This window comes from Mobula hypostoma, chromosome 1 (genome assembly GCF_963921235.1).
Source record: "Mobula hypostoma chromosome 1, sMobHyp1.1, whole genome shotgun sequence".
In the NCBI taxonomy this organism is placed as follows: Eukaryota; Metazoa; Chordata; class Chondrichthyes; order Myliobatiformes; family Myliobatidae; genus Mobula; species Mobula hypostoma.
Genome location: NC_086097.1, coordinates 184,262,013 through 184,285,561, shown reverse-complemented (window position 1 = coordinate 184,285,561; position 23,549 = coordinate 184,262,013). Strand labels below are relative to the sequence as shown.

The following is a 23,549-nucleotide window of genomic DNA, read 5'->3' as shown; positions in this document are numbered from 1 at the left end:
CCAACCAGAAAAGGCACTTTTTATTCCCACTTACTGCCTCCTGCCTGTCAGCCATTTTGCTACCATGTTAGTATCTCTCCTGTAACACCACAGGATTTTATCTTATTAACCAGCCTCATTTGTGGCATCCAAGTAAATAACATCCAATCCCTCTCCTTTGTCTACCCTGCTTGTTACTTCCTCGAAGAACTCTAACAGATTTGTCTGGCAAGATGTCCCTTAACAGAAACCATGTGACTTTGACTTACTTTGTCATTAGTCCCCAAGTACCCTGAAACCTCATCCTTAATAATGGACTCCAACATTTTCCTAAGCACTAAGGTTAGGCTAAATGGCCTATATTTTCCTTTCTTCTGACTTCCTCCTTCTTAAAGAGTGAAGTGACATTTGCAATTTTCCTGCCCTCTGGACCATGCCAGAATCAAGTGATTCTTGAAAGATCATGATCAATGCATCTAACTTCTTCAGCAACCTCTCTCAGGACTCTGGGATGTAGTCCATTTGGTCCAGGTGATTTATCCACTTTAAGACCTTTGAGTTTGCCCAGCACCTTTTCCCTTGTAATAGCAAAGGCACTCACTCCTGCTCCCTTACACTCACAGACCTCTGACACACTGCTAGTTTCTTCCACAGTGAAGAAAGATGCAAAGTACCCATTAAGTTCATCTGCCATTTCTTTGTCCCCATTACTATCTACAGCATCATTTTCCAGTGTTCCATTATCAACTCTCAACTCTCTTTTATTCTTTATATAACTGAGAAAAACTTTAGGTATCTTGCGCTATATTATTGGCTAGTCTGCTCTCATATTTCATTTTTCCCTTCTTATAGTGTTTTAGTTGCCTTTTGTTAGATTTTAAAAGCTTCCCAATTATCCAACTTCCCACTCACGTTTGCTACCTTTATTTCCCTTTTCCTTGGCTCTTATGCAGTCCTTAACTTCCTTCATCAGCCATGATTGCCTACACCTGCCATTTGAGAACTTATTCCTGTGTGGGGCATATCTATCCTGCACCTTGTGAACTATTCCCAGAAACATCAACCATCCCTGCTCTGCTGTCATCCCCACCAATATCCTCCTCCAATCCACCTGGGCAAGCTGCTGTCTCATGACTCTGTAATTCCTTTTATTCCATTGCAATACAGATACGTGTGAGTCATACTTCTCTCTCTTAAATTGCAGTATGAATTCAATTATATTATGATCACTGTCTCCCAAGGGTTCCTTTACGTTAAGCTCCCTAATAAGATCTGGGTTATTACACAACACCCAATCTAAGATAGTATTTCCCTGAGTAATCTCAAGCACAAACTGCTCTAAAAAGGCATTCAACAAATTCTCTCTCTTGTGTTCCGACACCAACCTGATTTTCCCAATCCCCTTGCATATTGAAGTCCCCCAATACAATTGTTACCTTTAGTACATACCTTTGTCAGCTCCCTTTGCAATCTCAACCCCACATCTTAGCTACTATTTGGAGGCCTGTATATGATTCCCATAACTCTTTTTTCACCCTTGCTATTTCTTAACTCCACCCACAAAGATTCAACATGGGGAGAGAAAGAGAGAGACTGACTTAGTATCTTAGAAATAAACTACATTTTAAGTTTAAGAGAAAATGAAGATCAACAGAAAGAACAGAAAATAAGGAATATGATAGAGTTAAAAAATTGTACTGTGCCAAGTTGGACAATGTTATGCTGCTATTCAAGCTTATGCAATACTTTGTTGAAATAGTGTCAGCAGCTAAGGACAGCGAGGTCTGAATAGGAGATGTGTGGAGAACTAAAATGATATTTAACCTCTTGAAGTAAAGACCTTTGGTCATTTTCTCCCTTGAATCGGACAGGAAAACATTCCATTTTATTCCTTCAAAATCCCTTTCTTTCTCCCTTAAAATTTACTAAATCTCTAACCTTTTATATTTCTGATGAATGGTACCTGGCCGGGAACTGAAAACCTGTATCAAACACTGGCTGGAGTATTCAAGGACCTCCTCAACGTCTCCATGTAGCAGTCTGAGATTCCTGCCTACTTCAAAAGAACAGCAATCACTTAAGTTCTCAAGACGAGCAAGGTGTGCTGCCTTAATAGCAATCACCCAGTAGCACTCATATGAAATGCTTCGAAAGGTTGGCTATGACTGGAATTAACTTCTGCCTGAGCAAGGTCCTCGACCTGATGTAATTTGTCTATTGATGTAATGTGTCAGGTCTGCGCCAGACACAATCTCACTGGCTCTCCACTCTTTTTGAGAGCACCGAGACAACTGCAAGACATTTGTCAGGCTACTGTTCACTGATTACACCTTTCCCTCAGTTCTGATAACCAAGCCACAAAACCTGGGACTCTGTACCTCCTCTGCAAGTGGATCTTTGATTTCTTATTGGGAAACCATAGGCAGAACACCTCTTCCTTACTATTAATACAGGTGCATGTCAAGGTTGTGTGCTTCAGCCACTGCTCCTCTCCTTCCACACTCGTAACTGTGTGACTAAGCACAGCTCAAACATAATCTATAAATTCACCAATGACAGCACTGTTGTTGGCAGAATCTCAGATGATGACAACGTGACTTACAGGAGTGAGACAGATCAGCTGGTTGAGTGGTGTCACAGAAACCCTGCACTCAACATCAGCAAGACCAAGGAACTGATGGTAGACTTCAGAAGTTGACATTGGGATAACATACACCAACCCTCATTCAGAAGTCTGCGGTGGAATGGTTGAGCAGCTTCAAGTTCCTGGCATCAATATCTCAGTGGCTCAAATCTGGGCCCAACACATCATGAAGAAGGTAGACAACTTTTATCAGGACTTTGAGGAGAATTATAAATCTCTACAGATGTACGGTGGGTAGAAATTTGACTGTTTGCAATAGAGATTCCAATGCACGGGACTGGAAGAGGCTGAAGAGGGTTGTAGGCCTAGCTAGGTTCATCACAGCCTCAGCGCTCCCACCAACGCAGACAGCTTCTGAAGGTGATGCCTCAAGGAAGTGGTGTCCATCATAAAGAATGTTCACCAGCCAAGACATGCCCTCTTGTTATTACCATCAGGGAGAAGGTACACAAGCCTACAAATCCACAGCTAATGATTTAGGAACAACCTCTTCCCCTCTGCCATCAGATTTCTGAATGGTCCATGAACCATGAACACCATCTTGTTATTCCTTTCTTTACACAACTTGTTTTTGTAACTTATATATTTTATGTACTTGCACCAACTGCTGCCAAAACAACAAATTTCACATCATGTCATCAATAATAAAACTGTTTCTGAATGGTTCAGTCATGACCTTCTATTTCCAGTATTGCCTGTTCAAGTTTCAAATTGCCAGAGCCCCAAATATTTTGCTTCAGTACTATCATTAATAAGGTTCTTTACTTTCCAATTTTCCTTCAGTAAACTACATTTTAGTTATCTCAATTTAATTTCAGATGTCATTTTGCACCACTTTTCTCAGACGTAACAGGATTTGTGGTGTGTTGTTTTAAGCTATGGTGACAATCCACGTGCACAATCTGACTGCAGTCATCTTTTCACATCTTATTCTCCCCCCAAGCAAAAAATAATGATCAATCAAAAGAATAAAATTTGCTTGTGGCGGTATTAAACAGGTGTATAAACATTCCAGAAGTACTAAAATTAAATCGATGTTCTTTCAGATGAGTGTGTGGCTAAGTACAGCTCCAATGCCATATTTTAAGTTTGCTAATGACACCACTGTTGTTGGAGGAATTGAAGGTGATGACAAATCAGCATAGAGGATGGAGACTGAAAATTTGGCTGAACGGTGACACAACAGCATTCTCTCACTTATTATTAGCAAAACCAAAGAGCTGATTATTGGCTACAGGAGGAGGAAATTGGAGGTCCATGAGCCAGTACTCATTAGGGGATCAGAGGTGGAGAGGGTCAGTAGTATTAAGTTCCTTGGCATCATCATTTCTGTGGGTCCGGCATATAGGTTGCCATTACAGAGAGGCACAGCTGTGCCTGTATTTTCTTAGAAGTTTGCGAAGATCCGGCATGTCATCTAAAATTTTAACAAACTTGTTTAGATCACAGTGGTGAGTATATTGACTGGTTGTATTATGGCCTGGTATGAAAATGCTAATACCCTTGAATGGAAAAAACCTACAAAAAGTAATGGATACAGCCTGGTCCACCCTACCACTGTGCATCTACAAGGAGTGCTATCGCACGAAAGCAGCATCCATAATCAGGGACTCCACCATCCAGGCCGTGTTCTCTTCTCGCTGCTGCCATCAGGAAGGTGGTACAGGAATCTTCGATCACACACCACCAGGATGAGGAATAGTTACTACCCCTCAGTCATCAGGCTCTTGAACCAGAGTGGATAACTTCACTCACATCACTGAACAAATTCGACAACCTATAGGCTCTTTTTCCAGAACTCTACAATTCATGTTCTTAGTATTTATTGTTTATTTTATTATATTTGTTGTCTTTCACACATTGGTTGGTTGTCTGTTTCTGTTCATGTACAGTTTTCATTAACTCTACTTTGTTTCTCGGTATTTATTGTGAAAATGAATCTTAGGGTAGTATATGTTGACATGTATGTACTTTGATAATAAATTTACTTTGAACTTGAGTAAAAAAAACAAACTTTGAGGAACAGTGGGTCAAACGGCATTTGCAATGCGTTGTCAATGTTTTGGGTTGAGTCTGCATTAGGACAGAGTGAAGGGAGAAGATAGCTGGTATAAATAGGAGATCGGGGGAGTGGAGCAGGAGCAGTAGGTGATAGGTAGACTGAAGAGGAGTGAGAGGATGGGCAGTAGTAACTTGGTGGGAACGGATAGGAGTGTAAATCGGAGATGATGGCACGTTTGTGATAAGTAGAAAAAGAAAAGGAAACAAAACAGAGAAAACAAAAAAACGGAAGTACCTCCTCCAACCTTATTTATTGAACTCATGACTCCCAACATGGCCTCCCCTACATCAGCAAGGCCAAGCACTTCCCATCCCCTTCTCATACTGTCGTGCTTGTCCTTGGCCTTCGTCATATCCTGGGTAAGGTTCAAAACAAACTGGAAGAACAGCATCTCATATTCTGCCAGGTAGTTTACAATTCAATGGTATTAACGTAGGAATTTCCAGTTTCAGGTAACCTTATCTGCTGTGTTCCCTTCTGATCCATTTTGGATTGCCTCATCTTTGTTCCCTTTAACATAGCTCTCCTCCAGATCGCATCACCCATTCTGTCGCACTCCCCCCTCCCTCACAATGCCATCCACTTCCTCCCTATGCACTTGACTCACCAGATCCCCTTTCACCTGGTTCCCTCACCCCTACTCAATCCATTTATCAGCTATTGGTCCCTGTCTTACTCCTTCCTCGCCGGCTCCCCTCTACACTCGCAGTTCTGATGCAGAATCTCATCCTGAACACTGACAATTCCTTTCCCTCTATAGATACTACTTGACCTGCTGAGTTCTACGCAGCAATTTGTTTTTAGTTCCAGATTATAGCATCTTACAGAACCTTAAGTCTCTCTTTTTAAGTATATACTGGCTCTGGGAGACATTGTCAATTATAAGAAAACAGAAGTGTTACAACTGTCGGTCATAAGACATCCAATTTCACCATCATGTATCAAGAAAGATGCATAAGAACTGGAAAACATGGCGAACTTTACAACACCAAGTGATTTTCTTTCCTACAAAGAACATATTGACAAAGTAAACAGCATAGAATGAAGTTTGCATGTTCTAGTCTATGGGGAGCTATTTTTCAAACATCATTATCTCCAGACCTCAACCAAGCTATTAATATGCAGTGCCTTGGTCATAAAAACCTTCTTTATGGCTGTGAATCCAGTGTTTTGTATCAAAACCATTAAAGGGCCTCAGAGCAATATCATCAATGCTGCCTCGGAATTCTTAAGGCTCAAACAGAATTACAAACACAGAAGCGCAGATGATGAACTGAACTAATCAAAGCCAATACGACCAGTGTCAGGACCACGATTGTTATGCACCAGTTGAAATGGGCCAGGAATTGTGTGCAGATGTCAGATGAGCGTTTTCCCAAATAAAGATCAGTCAGGACCAAAGAATGAATATGTAGCAGAAGAAACAGGACAAGTGCATGCATAAAACATTTCAGAAGAAAACTGGAATGTTCAAACAATGAAGAAACTATCCTGACAGCAACACCTATATTATGGACTCTCCCACTTTGAAAAACTTTGCTTTGCTCTAACAGCAGAAAAAAAAAACACATGAAGAAAGAGAAACAAATCTTTCCTTGACCAAGGTGTGCAGCCTCAAATTTTGAGCTCCTGAGTTCCAAGCGTTCCAAGCCAACCTGTTCAGGTGAAACATTCTTTGCACTAGCAGATGCATTTTGAACAAAAGTAAAGGGGGTTCAGGAACATTCTTGATTCTGGATGACTAAAATGGAGGAGTTTTGACAAGTGCAAAGGCTACTTGAAGAGCTTTATATTTGGATGCCTGAAATATACCATACATATCAGTGGACTTTACTTCTAAATCACAGAATAAGTCACACAGTGCACACTCACAATCAGCAAGTTGCACAAGAAATAGACTGCATACAAAACTGAAAAAGATGATCTTGTTCACCTAGCAAAGTGAAGGAATGAGAAAAATATTATTAATATGTCTCATATCAAAAAGATTAATAGGAATACTTCAAAATATAGTATTCTTGAATAGTGAATGGCATAATATTTGTTTCTTCAGTGACACTCAGAAGAAGCAAACGTTTACAAAAATAATTGAAATTTGTTGCATGCGAAGAATTATACAAAAGCACACATAACACTGATGAATGATGTCATACGTTTATTACAAATCACAATGCAGTTGGTGTGATTAGTATTAATGCTATTTAAAGTGCAGTTCTACAATGCATAACCATACCTAAAGGTAGTTAGTTTGAGATTCTCCCACTCTGCATCTTTATAGTCCAGATCAAACCTTAATCCTGAAGATGAAAGGAAACTGTTATAACTTAGTAAACTCTGTTCATTTGACAGGTAACCCTCACTTTCTACAGAGGAGTTCAAGGAACTTCAGAATATTGAAGTAAAGCAAGACACTCAACTCCACGTAAAGTTGGTTGATTAAAGATACGGTAGCTATTATCAATGGCCAACCTGTTCAGGTCAAACAGTCTTTATACAGGGAGATGCCCTTTGAACAAAAGGAAATGGATCCGATAGAGCACAGTATTAGACATTTCAATCCTAAGGAAAAAGATCTCGTTTATCTACTATATCTGTGCCTCTCAGGTCTCCCCTCAGCTTCCACTGCTCCAGAGGAAATAATCCTAGTTTATCAAACATCTCCTTTCAGCATATGTTCTCTAACCCTGGTAAACCTCTTCTGCACCAACTCAAAAGATTCCACATGGGTATGACATTTTCTATCATGGGTTGACAAGAACTGAATGCAATACTCCAGCCTTGGCTTTATAAACAGAGGTTTATAAAGCTACAACATATCTTCCTGATTCTTGAACTTCGTGCCTTGACTAATAAAGGGAAGCAACATCCTTTCTTTATACCATCCCATCATTTAGATGCAAGAGATCCAGCCTAAAAAGGAGAAAGTTCCTCACAGTGAAGGCATCTCTAGAGTGAATGGATAAATGCAGAACCATTGCAGCATATAAGAAGTTGATTGATAGTTAATAAAGGGAATGGGCAACAAAAGATAGTGAAACTGAGTAGGTTCATGGAAATTGAAGGACTGCAACTGTGGGGCATAAATGAAACTGGAATTCATTACACAAAAGGGCTGCATTATTTTTACATAATTCCTTCTAATTTTTTAAAAACCATAAGTAAAGCCTCAGATGCATTATCATACTGCACTGGGCACTTTTAAGATCCTTGGGTAAAGAAACAAAAGTAACATGATAAACAATTTTGTAAGTAGCTAATGCCTGTGACATGGAATGCTCTGCCTGAGAGGGTGGTTATAAAAATAACATTCAATAAAGAAAATAAAATTATTGACCCTGTGCAGAAAGTACACAGTGCAGTAGGATAAACCCAATAGCTAACCAAAGTCCCAGCAGAAGTATGTGGGTGGATGGGCTCCTTCCGTGCCTAATCATTCTATGCTGCTAATAATTTTAGCCTACTTTCAATTATCACCAAAGGCACAAAGTAATTTGTTTTAAGTGCAATGCCATAGAAATACTTAGTTCCTTATGTCTGCATGGATTCTTAAATATTAACAACAATATTTTAGAGAACTAATCAGTATTTGGGTCAGTTGTCTTTAAGGAAAAAAAAATCTGGCACTTATTTAAATTTAATGAAGGTTATTAAACAACCACACACACCCTTATTCCTGGTGCTGTTTTCTTTGCTTCTGCTTTCAATCGCGTTGCTTTTAAAACTGATTTGGTTTTCTTATAATCTTGTTTACCTAAAGGCAAAAACAAAATGTTACTTACATATACTATATCTTATAAAAATGACTCTTCAAACAGCTATTGAGCATTATTAGCAAATTGGGATGTATGATGTCAAATTAAAATTGACATCCCAGGGGAGAGACTGGCCAACACACACAAAATGCTGGAGGAACTCAGCAGGCCGGGCAGCATCTATGGAAAAAAAGTACAGTCGACGTTTCGGGCTGAAACCCTTCAGCACAGGAAGAAAAAAAGCTGAGGAGTAGATTTAAAAGCTGGGGAGAGAGGGGAGGGGAGAGAGAACCACCAGGTGATTGGTGAAACCTAGAGGTGGGGGTGAAGTAAAGAACTGGGAAGTTGATTGGTGAGATGAGATGACACAGGGAAAAGGGGATGGAGAATGGAGAATGAAACTGGCCTTTAGTTTACTGGGCTAAACAAACATGTTTGCTACTATCTAATGTGCTTAACTTTCAAAATTCTATTCTATTGACTTAGACCATGACTACATTGCAGTTAACAACTAGGAAGAATTATTTTGCTGTCTGTATCAAAATTACACACACTACCATACATTTCAGTACTAAATGTTAGCAATGTTCAATTTCTTTCTAATAATAGCATGTACAATATTTATATGGCTCTGTTAAAGTAGTAAAATATATCAAGGTACTTCACATGATTACGACGCACTGATAGGTGTGCTAACAGACATTTTTAATCTCTCCCTCTCCCAGTGTAGAGTGCCCTCCTGCTTCAAATCATCCACCATTGTTCCTGTACCTAAAAGACCAAGGTAACATGTCTGAAGAACTGGCGTCCTGTCTCACTCACCTCAATAATAAGCAAATGCTTTGAGAGGCTGGTCAAGGACTACAGCTGCAGCATGCTGCCACCCACACTGGACCCCCTACAATTCACCTACCGACACAACAGGTCGACAGATGATGCAATAACCACAGCTCTACACACCATCCTTACACACCTGGAGAATGATGCTTATGTGAGAATGCTGTTCTTGGACTACAGTTCAGCATTCAACACCATAATTCCCTCCAGGCTCGACAAGAAGCTCAGAGACCTTGGCCTTCACTCTACCTTGTGTAGCTGGATCCTGGGCTTCCTGTCAGATTGCTGGCAGGTGGTAAGAGTGGGCTCCCTCACCTCTGACCCTCAACACAGGTGCCCCACAGGGCTGTGTACTGAGGAAGGGAGGGAGGGAGGGTGGAGAGGGGAGGGTAGAGGGCCCTTGCCTGGGTACTAAGTGCCCTCCTTTACTCTCTGTAAACCCGTGAATGTGTCGCCACGCACAGCTCCAATCTACTAATTAAATTTGCTGACATTACACTGATTGACCTAATCTCAAATAATAACGAGGCAACTTACAGAGAAGAAGTCATCACCCTGACACAGTGGTGTCAAGAAAACTACCTCTCCCTCAATGTCACAAATACAAAGGAGCTGGTGTGGAGTACAGGAAGAATGGAGACAAGCTAGCCCCTATTGACATCAATGGATCTGGGGTTGAGAGGGTGCACAACTTTAAGTTCCTCGGCATAAACCTCACCGAGGATCTCATGTGGTCTGTACATACCGGCTGTGTGGTGAAAAAGGCACAAGAGCATCTCTTTGACCTCAGACGGTTGAAGAAGTTTGGTATAGGCCCCCAAATCCTAAGAATTTCTACAGGGACACAATGGGGAGCATCCTGACTGGCTGCATTACTGCCTGGTATGGGAACTGTACCTCCCTCAATCGCAGGACTCTGCAGAAAGTGGTGTAGACGAGCCAGCGCATCTGTAGGTGTGAACTTCCCACTATTCAGGACATTTACAAAGACAGGTGTGTAAAAAGGGCCCAAAGGATCATTGAAGACCTGAATTACCCCAACCACAAACTGTTCCAGCTGCTACCATCCGGGAAACAGTACCGCAGCATAAAAGCCAGGAATGACAGGCTCCAGGACAGCTTCTTCCACCAGGCCATCAGACTGATTCATCATGCTGACACAACAGTATTTCTAAGTTTTAATGATTATTCTGTTGTACATACTATTTATTATAAATTACTATAAACAGTACATTTAGATGGAGGCATAACAAAGATTTTTACTCCTCATGTATATAAAGGATGTAAGTAATGAAGTCAATTCAATTCAATGAATATTATCAAACAAAATGAAACACTGAGTAACATAATAAATTATTGGAGAATAAGACCAAACACTGAGTCAAAGAGTTGGTTTAATAAGCACCATTTAAGAAGGCGAGGACATTGAGCAGTATGACAGTAGGAAGAAGTGTCCAAATCTTCATATCCTAGAATATGAAATGCAACTGTCTGTTTTGGAATTGAAATGGAAGATCTCACATCTCAAGGGGTATGAATAAAGAAATAGTGAAGAAAGGGAAGAACCTGGATGCAGAGGGACAGGAAAATAAGGATATGAATTTTAAATGTTATTTTATTTCAACTTTATAGAACATAGAGCAAACAGCATAGGACAAACCACTCGGCTCATTTGTTGTGCTGACCTTGATGCCAATTTACACTAAATCTCACAATTTATATACACAATATATTTTAGTACTAAATGTTAGCAATGTTTAATTTCTGACCCTGATCAATAGTATTATTCTGTTGAAAGTGTTCTGTTATCATTACTTTCAATATAGATTCCAGCATTTGCCAGATTGTTGATGTTAGGCTAATAGGTCAGTTGTTCTCTTTATTCTCTCGTCCTTCCTTCTACAAAGTGGGCCACATTCACTTATCCCCAATCCACAGGAACAGTTGAATCATCTTAAGTAACTTTGGAAGATGATAACAGAACATCACCATCTCTAAATCAACTTCTTTCAAAGCTCTGGGAAGTAGGTAATCTTTTCAAATTTCATCAGTTCTCAAATTAACCCTTAGGAAATTGTATGAATACAGACAAAATGTGTAAAGATTGTACTCTCTGCTCCTTCATCCAAAATGATTGTTTTTTCATCTTTGAGCCAAATTCCTCCAGCCATAATACTAAGCATAATTCCACAGTTTTAGAAGTTAAAAATGTTGGTCCATAATTGTCAGCAATTATGGTACTCCTCTGCCACACTGGTAATTGAAGCAGGAATCTTTAAACTGACACCCCTTCAACTCCACTTACTCCTATCATTAATCTCTTTGGTCCCATTGTACTATTCAGAGCTGGGGTGCATTGCAAAAATAAAATCAAAGCATCTCTTCAGGCCCTCTGTCAGTCTTGTGGAAGCTAGTAGACTCACTTCACATTTCACTGTCAGACCTCAATTCATTAGGAACCAGAACACTTTTGAATCAACTCTGCTAGACTGGCCTTATCACAGTTAGATAGATCTCAAGCTACAAATACTGAATGACTTTTGCATTTTGATTCAGGATTTAATTTATCGCGACAGTAATGAGAAATGCCTCCAGCTCATGCAATTTTAAATAAAGTTTTATGTCAGAAAGAATATATAGAGTAAATGCTAGATTTGGCTTATAATTTGGGTTTTGTAGAATTAGAGGCAATACAACTTAGAACCCAGAATTAAAATTGAATGGAAATGTTTTTGGAACTCAGTGTCTAGTCCTCCGCAAGTGGCACACAAATTACCCTAATTTCATGTGATTACTCAAACGGTGATGCCTATATTCAGTACTGTATATATTTTTTGATAAAATGCTGTCCCAGAGCTGGATGACTGCAAAATCCATATTTACTTTTAAAAAGAAATGAGCAAACACGAAAAATACATAAAAATCCATAGGGAAGGGTAGGAGGATGAGACTAAGCAGATGGCTCTTTCAGAGAACCAAAACAGACCCTGAGTAGCTGAATTGTCTCTCTCTGTTCTGCAAAAGCCGTAAATCTACAATTCCAGATTTAAAGCTAAAGGCCTGATCAGGAACATAAAATATTTTAAAATATAGTTACGGATAAAGAATTTATAATCAACTGCAGCTTGAATTGAGTACTGTGCAGAGTGTGAAGCAACCCATCATTATTGTCACATTCAGTGAAAAGCTTGTCTTGTGTACTGTTCACACTAATCAGATCATTACACTGTGCACATTGAGGTCGAATACAGGGAAGCTGAGAGCAGTCACAGACAGTCGGAAGACAACTTGGGAGACAGTTCTCATCCCCAAAGACAAATCAGTATCAACAGTGAGCGATACTGGAGTAAACCCCACAAGTACCATCCTAAAACTGGAAATAGAGCAGGCGCAAGATACTGGTGTAAAGGAAACACCAATGGAAGGGGAAGTAGAGGAGGGTTTTTATAAGTGGGTCCCGAGGTATATAGATGGGAAAGCACGGACTAGATGACGGGAGAGGAATTAGCTACAGGAGCACTGCCAGGAAGATGCTCGGCGTATATGGCAGAAATTGTGGCTTTAACAGAAACACAACACTACAGCAGCGGGAGGAGAGTGAACATACACACAACTGCAAACTGTTTTTTTGATTTCCACTAACCCTCTAGATCTGGTGGATTGAGAGATTATATAATCACAGTAAGGAATCTTTACTTTTATACACAGATCCTCTTGTAATAAAGATCAACATATAAATTGACCATTTAATTGTGTGTAACTACTGTACATGTCGGTCTTCAGTGACTGTTCTAGGATGACATTTTTCCTCTATTTAACATCAACGTTACTGCAATTCAACTGAATGAAGCCCAAGTAAAATGACTGGGAAAATGAAGGTATTACTAAAAGAGAAAGGGCATTGCAGGTCCACTGGAATAATACGGGGATGATCATTTATTGCAATAATTTATTGAAATCGGCAGGATATTCCACTGATTCATTGAAAGTTAGGAGAAAACACAATTAAAATTATGAAAAAGACTCTGGCTTAATTTTTAAAGTATTTTCTCTGGCAAGAGGGACAATAATAAAATGATGTGAGGTAAAGGTTATTTGAAGTAGTCATTGTGAGCAAGTCCAAGATCTTAGACTAACCAGAGAAGGCTGTTTGAGTGTGGAAAGCTTCATCATAGAGCAGTTATGGAAGAAATAAGTGCATCAGCTGAGTGAAAAGTGAATAAATATTTAATTCAGAGCGAGTCACAGGACTATGGATAAAAAGCAAAGCAGATGAATTAGTTCTGATCTGGAGCCAATAAAACATGATGGGCTTACTTCCATGGCATAACCAGCAATGCCTTTATGATTAAAGAATGGGCAAAAGAGATTCAGTTGAGGGACCCTAACTGATCCATCCACTGACACCCTGTAAACAGCCCAAGTACAAAATGGTTATTTATTTTTAGCAACTCTTTGGAAAGGAAAAAGTCTCAGAGTGGGCTTTAAAAATAAACATTCCTTTGAATTTGAAATCTTAATGAAGCTATTAAGACATAACATTTAATTTTATATTGCCAAACAGCTGACGTTACAACACATAAAATCTTATTTTTCGGCCTTAGATATTTTATCTGGAAAAAATGTCGAGGAAAAACAGTTGCTAATTTCTGAGTCATACGATTAGTTACCATAGCTGAAACTGTGTTCTAAAAAAAAATCAAATATGAGTGAATCCCAATGAATAATGCATGCTATCCAATCAGCTACAAGAAATTTCTTGGTGACATAAATTTCTGTATTACTCTCAACTCTGACAAATTGATTAACTTTGCAAATTACTTAGCATAAATTTACAGATTATTATACTGTTGGTAGGCAAGAACAATAAGCTGAGAAGTAGAAAAAAACTAAAACAGTAAAATTATAAATAAGTGTAAAAGAAATTAAATGTTATATTTAGAGGAACAGCACACTTTTAAATTTTAACGTATTACTGCAAGATCTTCCATTGGAAAATTCATGAAGACTGAAGTTACTGAAGAACAGGGGCTTAGAGCAAGTGCTCAGCAAAGACGGCAAGTAGAAATTTTGGAAGGAAAAATGGTGATCTACTTTACTGGAATAATGTTTCAAAGTCATCCGGGAGCAGTCTGTGATATAAGCCAAAGTTGCAGGAGTAGAAAGGAGATATATATGTGTAAATATACAGTTGATGGGATTGCTGCATGGAGCCAAGGAGCAACAACAACCTCTCACAGGAGGCACAGCAGCACCTCTACTTTCTTAGAAGTTTGCAAAGATTCAGCATGCCATCTAAAACTTTGACCAACATCTGTAGATGCATGGCATACTGACTGGTTGCAACATGGCTTGGTGTAGAAACACCAATGCCCTTGAATGGAGAAGCCTACAAAAGGTATTGGATGCAGCCCAGTCCATCACAAGTAAAGCCCTCACCATCAACAAGGAGCACTGCTGCAGGAAAGCAGCATCTGTCTATCATCAAGGACCCCACCATCCATGCCATGCCCTCTTCTCGCTTCTTCCATCACGAAGGAGGTACAGAAGTCTTAGGTCCCACACCAGCAGGATAAGGAACAGTTATTACCCCTCAACCATCAGACTCCTGAACTTCACTCAGCTCAACACTGAACCAATTCCACAACCTATGGACTTGCTTTCAAGAACTCTGTAACTCATGCTCTTAATATTTATTATTATTTTTGTACAGTATTTATATAACTTGTTCCCTTTTGCACAGCAGCTATACTTCATTAAGAGTTGGGGAGATTTGATATGTCACCAAAAACACTCGTGAAATTCTACGAAAGTACCATGGAGAGCATCCTAACTGGTTGCATGATCGTTGGGTAAAGCGAGGATGGGGGGGGGGTGGGGTTGCTACTGCACAGGATCAAAGTAAGCTTCAGAGAGTTGTGAAATTAGCCAGCTCCATCAGGGGCACTAGCCTCCATAATATCCAGGTCATCTTCAAGGCATGGTGCCTCAGAAAGGCAGCGTCCATCATTACAGACCTCCACCGCCCAGGACATGCCTTCTTCTCACTGCTACCATCAGGAAGGAGGTACAGAAGCCTGAAGGCACACGTCAGTGATTCAGGAACAGCTTCTTCCCCTCTGTCATACAATTTCTGAATGGACATTGTACCCATGAACACTACCTCACTACTTTTTTTTAAATTTCCTATTGTTTTTGTACTACTTAATTTTAATATACATATTATACACACACATTTAGTGTAATTCAATTTTATTTTTCTCTGTATAATCATGTATTGCATCATACCACCGTTGCAAAGTTAACAAATTTCACATATGCCAGTGGTATTAAATCTGATTCGGATTCTTTGTCTGTCTGTGTGTACAGTTTCTCACTGATTCTATGGTGTCACCTTGTACTTACTGTGAACGCTCACAAGAAATGAACCAACCTCAGCATAGTATAAGGTGAAATATATGTACTTTGATAATAAATTTACTTTGACCAGGGAAGAAATCCATGTGTCACGATGATGCTCGAGGTCTTTCCAGGATCAGAACTATTAGAATATTAATGAAGAGTTTGTGACCACTGAGATGGACTTTCAGAAGAAGCTAGGTGTTGAAGTCCAGCAGTCTTGAAGTGACGATGGAGTTGGCAGGACTGAATGTGCAGGTGTGAAGAGATCTTCATGAAGCAGTAAGATACTGAGAAGTGAAGAAGATCCTTAGCTTGTGCTTCCACAATTTTAAAACTTCAGGACATGTGAAAGAATTTACATTCAATGAAGTATTTTTAATGCTTGCAGTATTCACCATTGGTGAGTAGCAGCAAATTTGAATACATCACAAGAATTTGTATCCCTTCTCTTCCTTTAATTTTACTTTCCTAGTTGGCATAGTAATAATTGAACTATGTGATTCCTGCATCTTTTTGTAATTTGTCAGCAAATATAAATCTCTTTCCCCTCAGCACCTGAGAGCTGGTGCTCTAGAGATTTGAGGAATCAAAATACCTCCTTCCTGTCCCATGTCCTAAATCTGTTTCATATTACAACACTTATTAATACCTGATATTTGAAATAATCCAGAGAGCACTAATTTTAGATATTGCTTTATACTTTCCTTCTTAATTTCCATAGTTCTAATTGAAGAAGCTCAGCCTTTTGCTCCCAGAGTTATTCATTTCTACAAAGACCATAATTTCAGGCATCTGCAGAATGAATAAGCAACAATGCAATACTCCAGAAAATAAACAGACAAATGGAAGCTTGAACTCTTTTTTGAGTATGGTACTTGCCATCCTGATCAATGAATCTCCCAGTATCACTACAATATCACATTTTGTTATGTTCCAATACTTCATGCTGTCCTCTGCCTCATGGCAACATGTTCTAAAGTGGATTCCTTCAAGGTAACATCTCCTTCAATATAAACACTGTCTGAGAGTGTCACACACCCAGGAGAATCCCACACTGCTAGTCTCTTCTTGCTCTGCCACATACTCCCTTGTTGTTTGTGCTGAGTTCACAGTAATCGTGGAATGACCACCTCCGAAAAAGAACATACTAGGTTTTCATTCCCTCTTATGCCTTGCAGAGGTTTCGGTCAAATTTAGAGAACTGAGCAGCAGGAAATAACTTCTGCTTACACGGTCACCCAGCACATCCGAAGTGCCCTGGAATTTACACATGACACAGTAATTACTGGCAAGCTCGCAAATGCCTCCCCCATGTGCATACAGAAAAGTAACGTTAACTGTTTGCTTAATGATAACGAATCCGGTTGTTTTTTTAAATTTTTCTTCATGGGCTGTAGGCAATATAGAAGAGATTTATTAGTTATTCATTTGCTGGTTCCCCCAAGCATTTTTACAATGCTATAACATACATTATTATCCATTTGTAGGATTTATTAGCAGTGGAGAATGTAACCATTTCTAAAGCACCTCATTGTCAGGCTATAGCAATAACAATCTTTCCAAACCTGAACAAAACATACTGAAATTGGTGTTTATTTACTCCTGGTACAAAGCATATATGAAATAATGATAATTTCAGTAGAATAAAGATTAAGAAGAGAAATACAATTGAAGCTGTCATTTGTCTGCTCTCTGGCACTTAATACTAATTTCCTCATGCTATTCTGTATGGAGACTGAAAGTAATATAGGTTAAATCCGAAACAGATAAAAAAAATGCAAAATGCAAACATGAAAAATTCTAAACATGCAGTTTTGACCAGGTTCATTAACATATGAATGTCTCTAAATTATTTGATGAACTCTTATATCTCAGTGGCTCGGAGATTTATTCCCTGCAGATTTTAACATCCTGACTTCATTACCATCCTGCATCAGTGCGATACCTCATATGCATTTTGTGCATGAAAAATTAATGCAATGCTTTTCCTGAATACCACTGAACCCGTTTCTGTCTACATTATACTATAGGTGGACAGTTGGATAGAAGCTCGGTAAACTGTTCACTTAACAAACACACAGCTGGTACAGCATCAAAGGAGTATCCTTTCACCTGCAAATGGACTCCCAGCTGTGTTTAGTTCTACCTTTGTTTTAATTTTTAACTGCAAATACTTAATTGCCTATGTGTGGATAAAAAAAACACAGCTTTAATCCTACAAATATATTCTAGAATAAATCATATGGCAGGCAAATTGATAACTGAATATGAACAATCTTTTGATCTTTGCAATGAGATATTGTAATTTTAATTTCCCGTTCCTCAGAAGGCTCAGTGAACAACATCAAGAGAAAGCAGACTTCATTCATTTTACCTGTTCTTTACTCGTGGCAGTGGTAGAAGAAACACAACTTAGGAGGGAGTGGTGCCAGATAATTGGCGGGCTGCTAATGATTATCCACATGCAAGGTAGTAGACAGAAGAATCAAAGTCAGCTGTGGTGTTGCCTGTATTTGAACTGCATGCATTCACATGCACAAGACTCACAATACAAATCTGGTTATCTGGATGAGATACAAAAAAATGTCCAATTATGAGCCAATACCTTCAGTAGAGAAAGAGGTAGGCTGTGAAAAGAACACACAAATACAATAAAACCTGAAATTTATCAAAACAAAATCAAATACCAAACCGAGATCAATAAATCAAGTCTGGAATTCAGCTCGCTCAATGTTTCTAGTGTTCCTGCGGTAACCATTAGACAGTGACTCAGGGTCTGGACCTGAAACATCAGCAATTCCTTTGCCTCCACAGATCTGTTCAAACCACAAGTTCTTCCAGCAATTTCCAATTACTCCAGATTCCAGGATCTGCAGTCTCTTGTCTTTCCACCAGGATCTTACATCAATTCAGTTGAATAAAGCTCCATACAGAGAGCTTTCTTTTCCGAACCATAACATATTTACACAAGAATCTCAAATTATTTCACAAATTAGAACATACAAAATTTCACACACAAAATGCAAGTAACCATGCTAGTCCTGAAGAAGAGTCCCAAAGAAGGGTCCCAAATAAGGGTCGACCGTTAATTTCCATCGGTGCTGCCTGACTTGCTGAGTTTCTCCAGCATTTTGTGTATGCATAACTTAGTATTTCCTCATTTTCTTTTTATGCAGCCCCTTGTGATCAAGATGATTTACTCTCTCTATTTTTCTGCTGCTCATGCTTGGTCGCCAAGTGCTTCCCATGGAAAGACCCGAAGTACCTGGAGCTTTCCACATGCTTCTCCAAGTTGAGGTTTACATCTGAAAATTGTTGCATCACAACACTCATTCCACTCAATGAACTGAATTACTGACTTGTAACTGAGTGCCAATTGTTATTCCTCTCCCATGAATACACACACACAAAAGGAACAAGCAAAAGGCATTCATCTCTTCAGGCAAATTACATTAAGACTGATATGTAACATTTTGATTGGATCACCCACCTAAATATAAAGAGGTAAAAGCCAGCTTTATTATTGCCATGTGCCAATGTTTGAAGCATGGCAGCAATCAGGTGAATCTGTGCAAGAAATTCTAACTTCCACATATCCAAACCATTATCAGGTACCCTATTCTGCATCATTATCATTAATCATTAAATAGAGTGGCACATAAAACTTTTATGATCGATTGGTGTAAAAGAATTGAGTACAAAAAGCTTTAATTGATCTAATACAAAGCAAGCATAATTTATTGAATTTTGTACTGCTGTCATCATCAAATAGAATATGCAAATAGAATTCAGCAAGTCATTGATAAATTGATGAATTCTATGAGAACCAAAAAGTCATTACATTTGGGAATAAGTTGTAACATTTAATTTATATTTTTAAAATAGGAATAAGATGGCTTGTAATTTCTTCTCATTTGCCTTGTCTGCAAAGACAATTGCACCAATATGCTGACTGAAAGTGTGACATTTTGGCAAAGGACAAAAGGACATTGCAGCTATGTAAGCATGTGACCAGAGGGTTAATATTTTCGCTAACAGCCAAGATTACATTTCACACAAGTTAACTCACAATTTGCGGCGTGCTCCATAACTGTGACGCATTGAAGTAGGGGTTTTTATATAATAGGTCATGGCCAAACACCTTTCCGGCAGGGTACTGGGTGGAAATTGAATGTAATAATAGACAGCCAGTTGCAAATGGATTGAGCAGAACAGATCGACTCTCTCTACTAAGCCCGAGCAAAGGCTCTTCTAACAGTAACACACACAAAATGCAGGAGGAACTCAGCAGGCCAGGCAGCATCTATGGAAAAGAGTACAGTCAACGTTTTGGGCTGAGACCACTCATCAGGACTAGAAAAGAGTAAACAGCCAACATTTCAGGCCAAGACCCTTCATCAGGACTGAAAAGGAAGGGGAAAAGTCAGAATAAGAAGGTGGGTGGAGGGGAGGAAGAAGTACAAGTTGGAAGGTGATTGGTGAAACTGGGAGAGGGGGAGGGTTTGAAGTGAAGAGCTGGGAAGTTGATTGGTGAAAGAGATAAAGGGCTGGAGAAAGGGGAATCTAATAGGAGAGGACAGAAGAAACGGGAGGGGGAGGAGCAGTAGAGGGAGATGATAAGCAGGTAAGATGTGTTGGCTCTTCTAATAGCCAACAACCACCTCACAGAAAGAGAAGCTACTTCGGAAGAGTACTAGCAACAGATTGGAATGGCTGTTAATGTAAATCTGTTTGCAATGAGTTATTTCCCAAATACAAGTAATTCTGCTGTAACTCAATAGTTGCATTCATAAGAAACCTTGTATTATACGAAGTCCCATTATCAGCAGAATGATCTGTAGTTCCTTTCACAGCACAGATATAAACAGATTGCGATACAACTAATAAGGCCTACGTAATACCAGTAATATTTCCTAATCCATCAATCATGTTATAACCAATTCACATTATGGAAATACACTTTAGAACAGAACAACTTAAAGTCATTACACGAGTCAAAATATGTGCATCTTCAATCTGACATCAAAGTTTCTTATTTTAAAATTTAAATACAGGATCTCCTCTTTTAACAGAAACTTCAATGTGGTCCAACAGCTCCCACAGCAGATATTTCCCAGAACCCAGCAGTTTCTTTTACCCTCTCCCTCTCTCTATTCTATCAGATTCAATTAATCTAAAGACATTGGATTAGTTGAATATTCAACAATGCAAAGAAATATCTCTTCTCTTTCCCAGTCCCCCCAATCTTGCTACCTGTTACTCTGGAATTAGTGGGCCATTTCAGATTGAAAGCACAGCCAGTCACAGCAACTTTTCTGCTGCCTCTGAACATCCAAGTCCATCTACCAAGTAGAAATATTTGAAGTGGGTCAAATATAATATTATTCCCATACTGAGTAAATGAAATTGGAGCAAGCAGTGAAAATTCCTTGAATTTAGGGTTCATAAAAGCAATTCATAATCCAAAACAGTGTGTCAATCTGTGCAAGGCAATTAAGCTGAGATGACATCTGGCAACAAACCACTTACATCATGAAGAAAAATATCTTCATTTTCTCTAAATTCAAGCAGATAATCCAGTAAGCAGTGATTCAAAAGTGAAAACTAAATGTTCAAATGAGATTTAAATTTTTGTAAGTGTGTGTTGGTATTCAAAAATCTTACTGGTTTCACAAGGTTATAGAGCAAGACTTTGACCACCTACTCAACCATGGTGTAGGCCAAAGATACAAGCACTTTTTTTTACTTAAGCTTTTATGAAGGGTGGTTGCAGACACACCAGGCCCTGAGACACCAGTCACGGTAATTTGATTCCAAACAATTGCTTTATTGATCATTACAGAATGTCTCTCTGGTGCTTCCCTTTTTACCAACCATGATTCCCTCTCTCTGCCCCCTTCCCAGTCTCAGTCCACATCAGAGACCCACATCAAAATCAGGTTTATTAGCACTCACAAGTGACATGAAATTTGTTTTTTTTTTGCAGCAGCAATACACAAAATTACTACAGTACTGTACAAAGGCTTTAGGGACCCTAGCTCTAGACCTTAGAACAGTACCGGTCATCAAAACATACGGTAGGAAATGTGCTGTTTATGTCAACAACCATCAGTCTGTGGATGTGCTGGGGCCAGGCTGCAAGTGTTGCCACAGCTGCAGATCGCACAGCCTATCCGAGACACAACTGGAAATTGGGCCCTCTTTGCAGAATTCCTCTTTTGATGTACATAGAAGCACTTGCCTTCAAACCCTCACCTCTTATTCTTAGTCCAATATTCCGAACCCTCTCCGATAGCTCCACAACAAACATAATAAAAAAAACACCAGTACAAGGCCTAAGCCAGCTTTCCAAATGTCCATCCAAGTCCATGGCCTACAATGTGCATTGCATACACTGCATATCTATCACACAGAGATCCATCAGTGTTATGCAAGGATGATATCACCATTGGTTAAAAAAATATGTGCTGCAGCAACTGATTTCTAGCCTTTTTCCTTTCTGTAAGTTTAAGAAACAAAATTCTCAATGATCCATTTCAATTAAAAATGTTTTTTTCTTTTCCCATAATACAACCTTTAATGAAAACCCAAGTGGCTAAAGCCACCCTTACAATTTCTAAACAAATCTGCAAATTACTTTCCTAAAGAATAAAGTAAAATTTCAGTTTAATTTATGACTATTGTATATAAATAACTTCAAATATAATGTATTCAAATAATAGTAACTGAACTTACTCAGTATACCCTCTCTCTTAGAGTGAATTTACTTCTGAGATATTACATGTCTTTTCAGGAGATTAAACAATATTTCAGCAAAATGCAACAACCCAAGTGGAAAAATACAAGGTCATAATCTCTGCTTAAAACCTGAGGATAAAAATACTGAATTTGCATATTAAACAATATAAAATAGTATTCACAGTTTCATAGTTTAAGCTGAATTCGTTGCAGCTTGCCATTAAAAACATTGTCAATTCTATGGCAGTGTTAGCTTAACAAGTGAAGCAGAAGAGTTGGGTCTTGAAAAAGCTGTAACTGTTTTTGTTCCCTATTGTGATTTCATGAAACTGTTCTCAGTCAATGAGAATATGGTGAACGTTTCTTTAAATTTATGCACGGAAAACAAAATGCCCTTAAACAATTGTGATTGCATGGTTTGTTGATTACTGAGTACCCTGTTCACTAATTCCAACCCCCTCCCAACAACATCTCAAACTCAACCCAACTGTTTCCATCTTGATTTCACTCACACCACTCCAAGTTGAGTTTTGAACATGTCAAAACTGATTCTGCCTACTTCTACTTAATATTTCAAGAGAGTTTCACTGCTGCCTCAGCTCATCTGTTGCTGAAATACTCACCTGTACCTTTGTTATTTCTTGACTTGATCAGCCACATAATATCTTTATTCTACTCTATACTGGCCTCTTTAGTCTACACTTTATAAAACCAAAGAAGTTCACAAGTTTGTTGTCCTTGTTTTGACACAACAACTACCCACTTGAAAATCATTCTTCATTTTGCTGAGCTATATTGGCTCCCAGATGAATTACATCATAGCGTTAACATTTTCTTTCTTGGCATGGCTTACAACTTTCTGCAGCTTTTTTCTGATCCTGTGCAGTGCCCCCTCCATACCAGACAGTGATGCAACCAACACACACAAAATGCTGGAAGAACTCAGCAGGTCAGAAAACATCTATAGAAAAAAAATAAACAGTCGACATACTGGGCCAAGATCTTTCTTCTTGACATGACAGTAAAGGGAAAGACACCAGAATAGAAAAAGTGGGGGGAGGAGGAGAAGGAATATTGCTAAAAAGTGATAGGTAAAACCAGGTGGGTAAGGTAGAGGGCTGGAGAGAAAGGAATC

At 39.0% G+C, this 23,549-nt stretch overlaps 1 protein-coding gene across 4 annotated transcripts in view; it reads right to left on the bottom strand.

Annotated features, from left to right (window-relative positions):
• triqk (triple QxxK/R motif containing) overlaps positions 1-23,549 on the bottom strand; it is a 69,319-nt gene that overhangs the window by 7,379 nt on the left and 38,391 nt on the right. For all 4 annotated transcript variants that reach the window (XM_063061398.1, XM_063061402.1, XM_063061386.1 and 1 more), the window contains exon 3: positions 8,351-8,436. In XM_063061398.1, the coding sequence (XP_062917468.1) occupies positions 8,351-8,436 (86 nt within the window). The remainder of the gene's footprint in view (positions 1-8,350; positions 8,437-23,549) is intronic.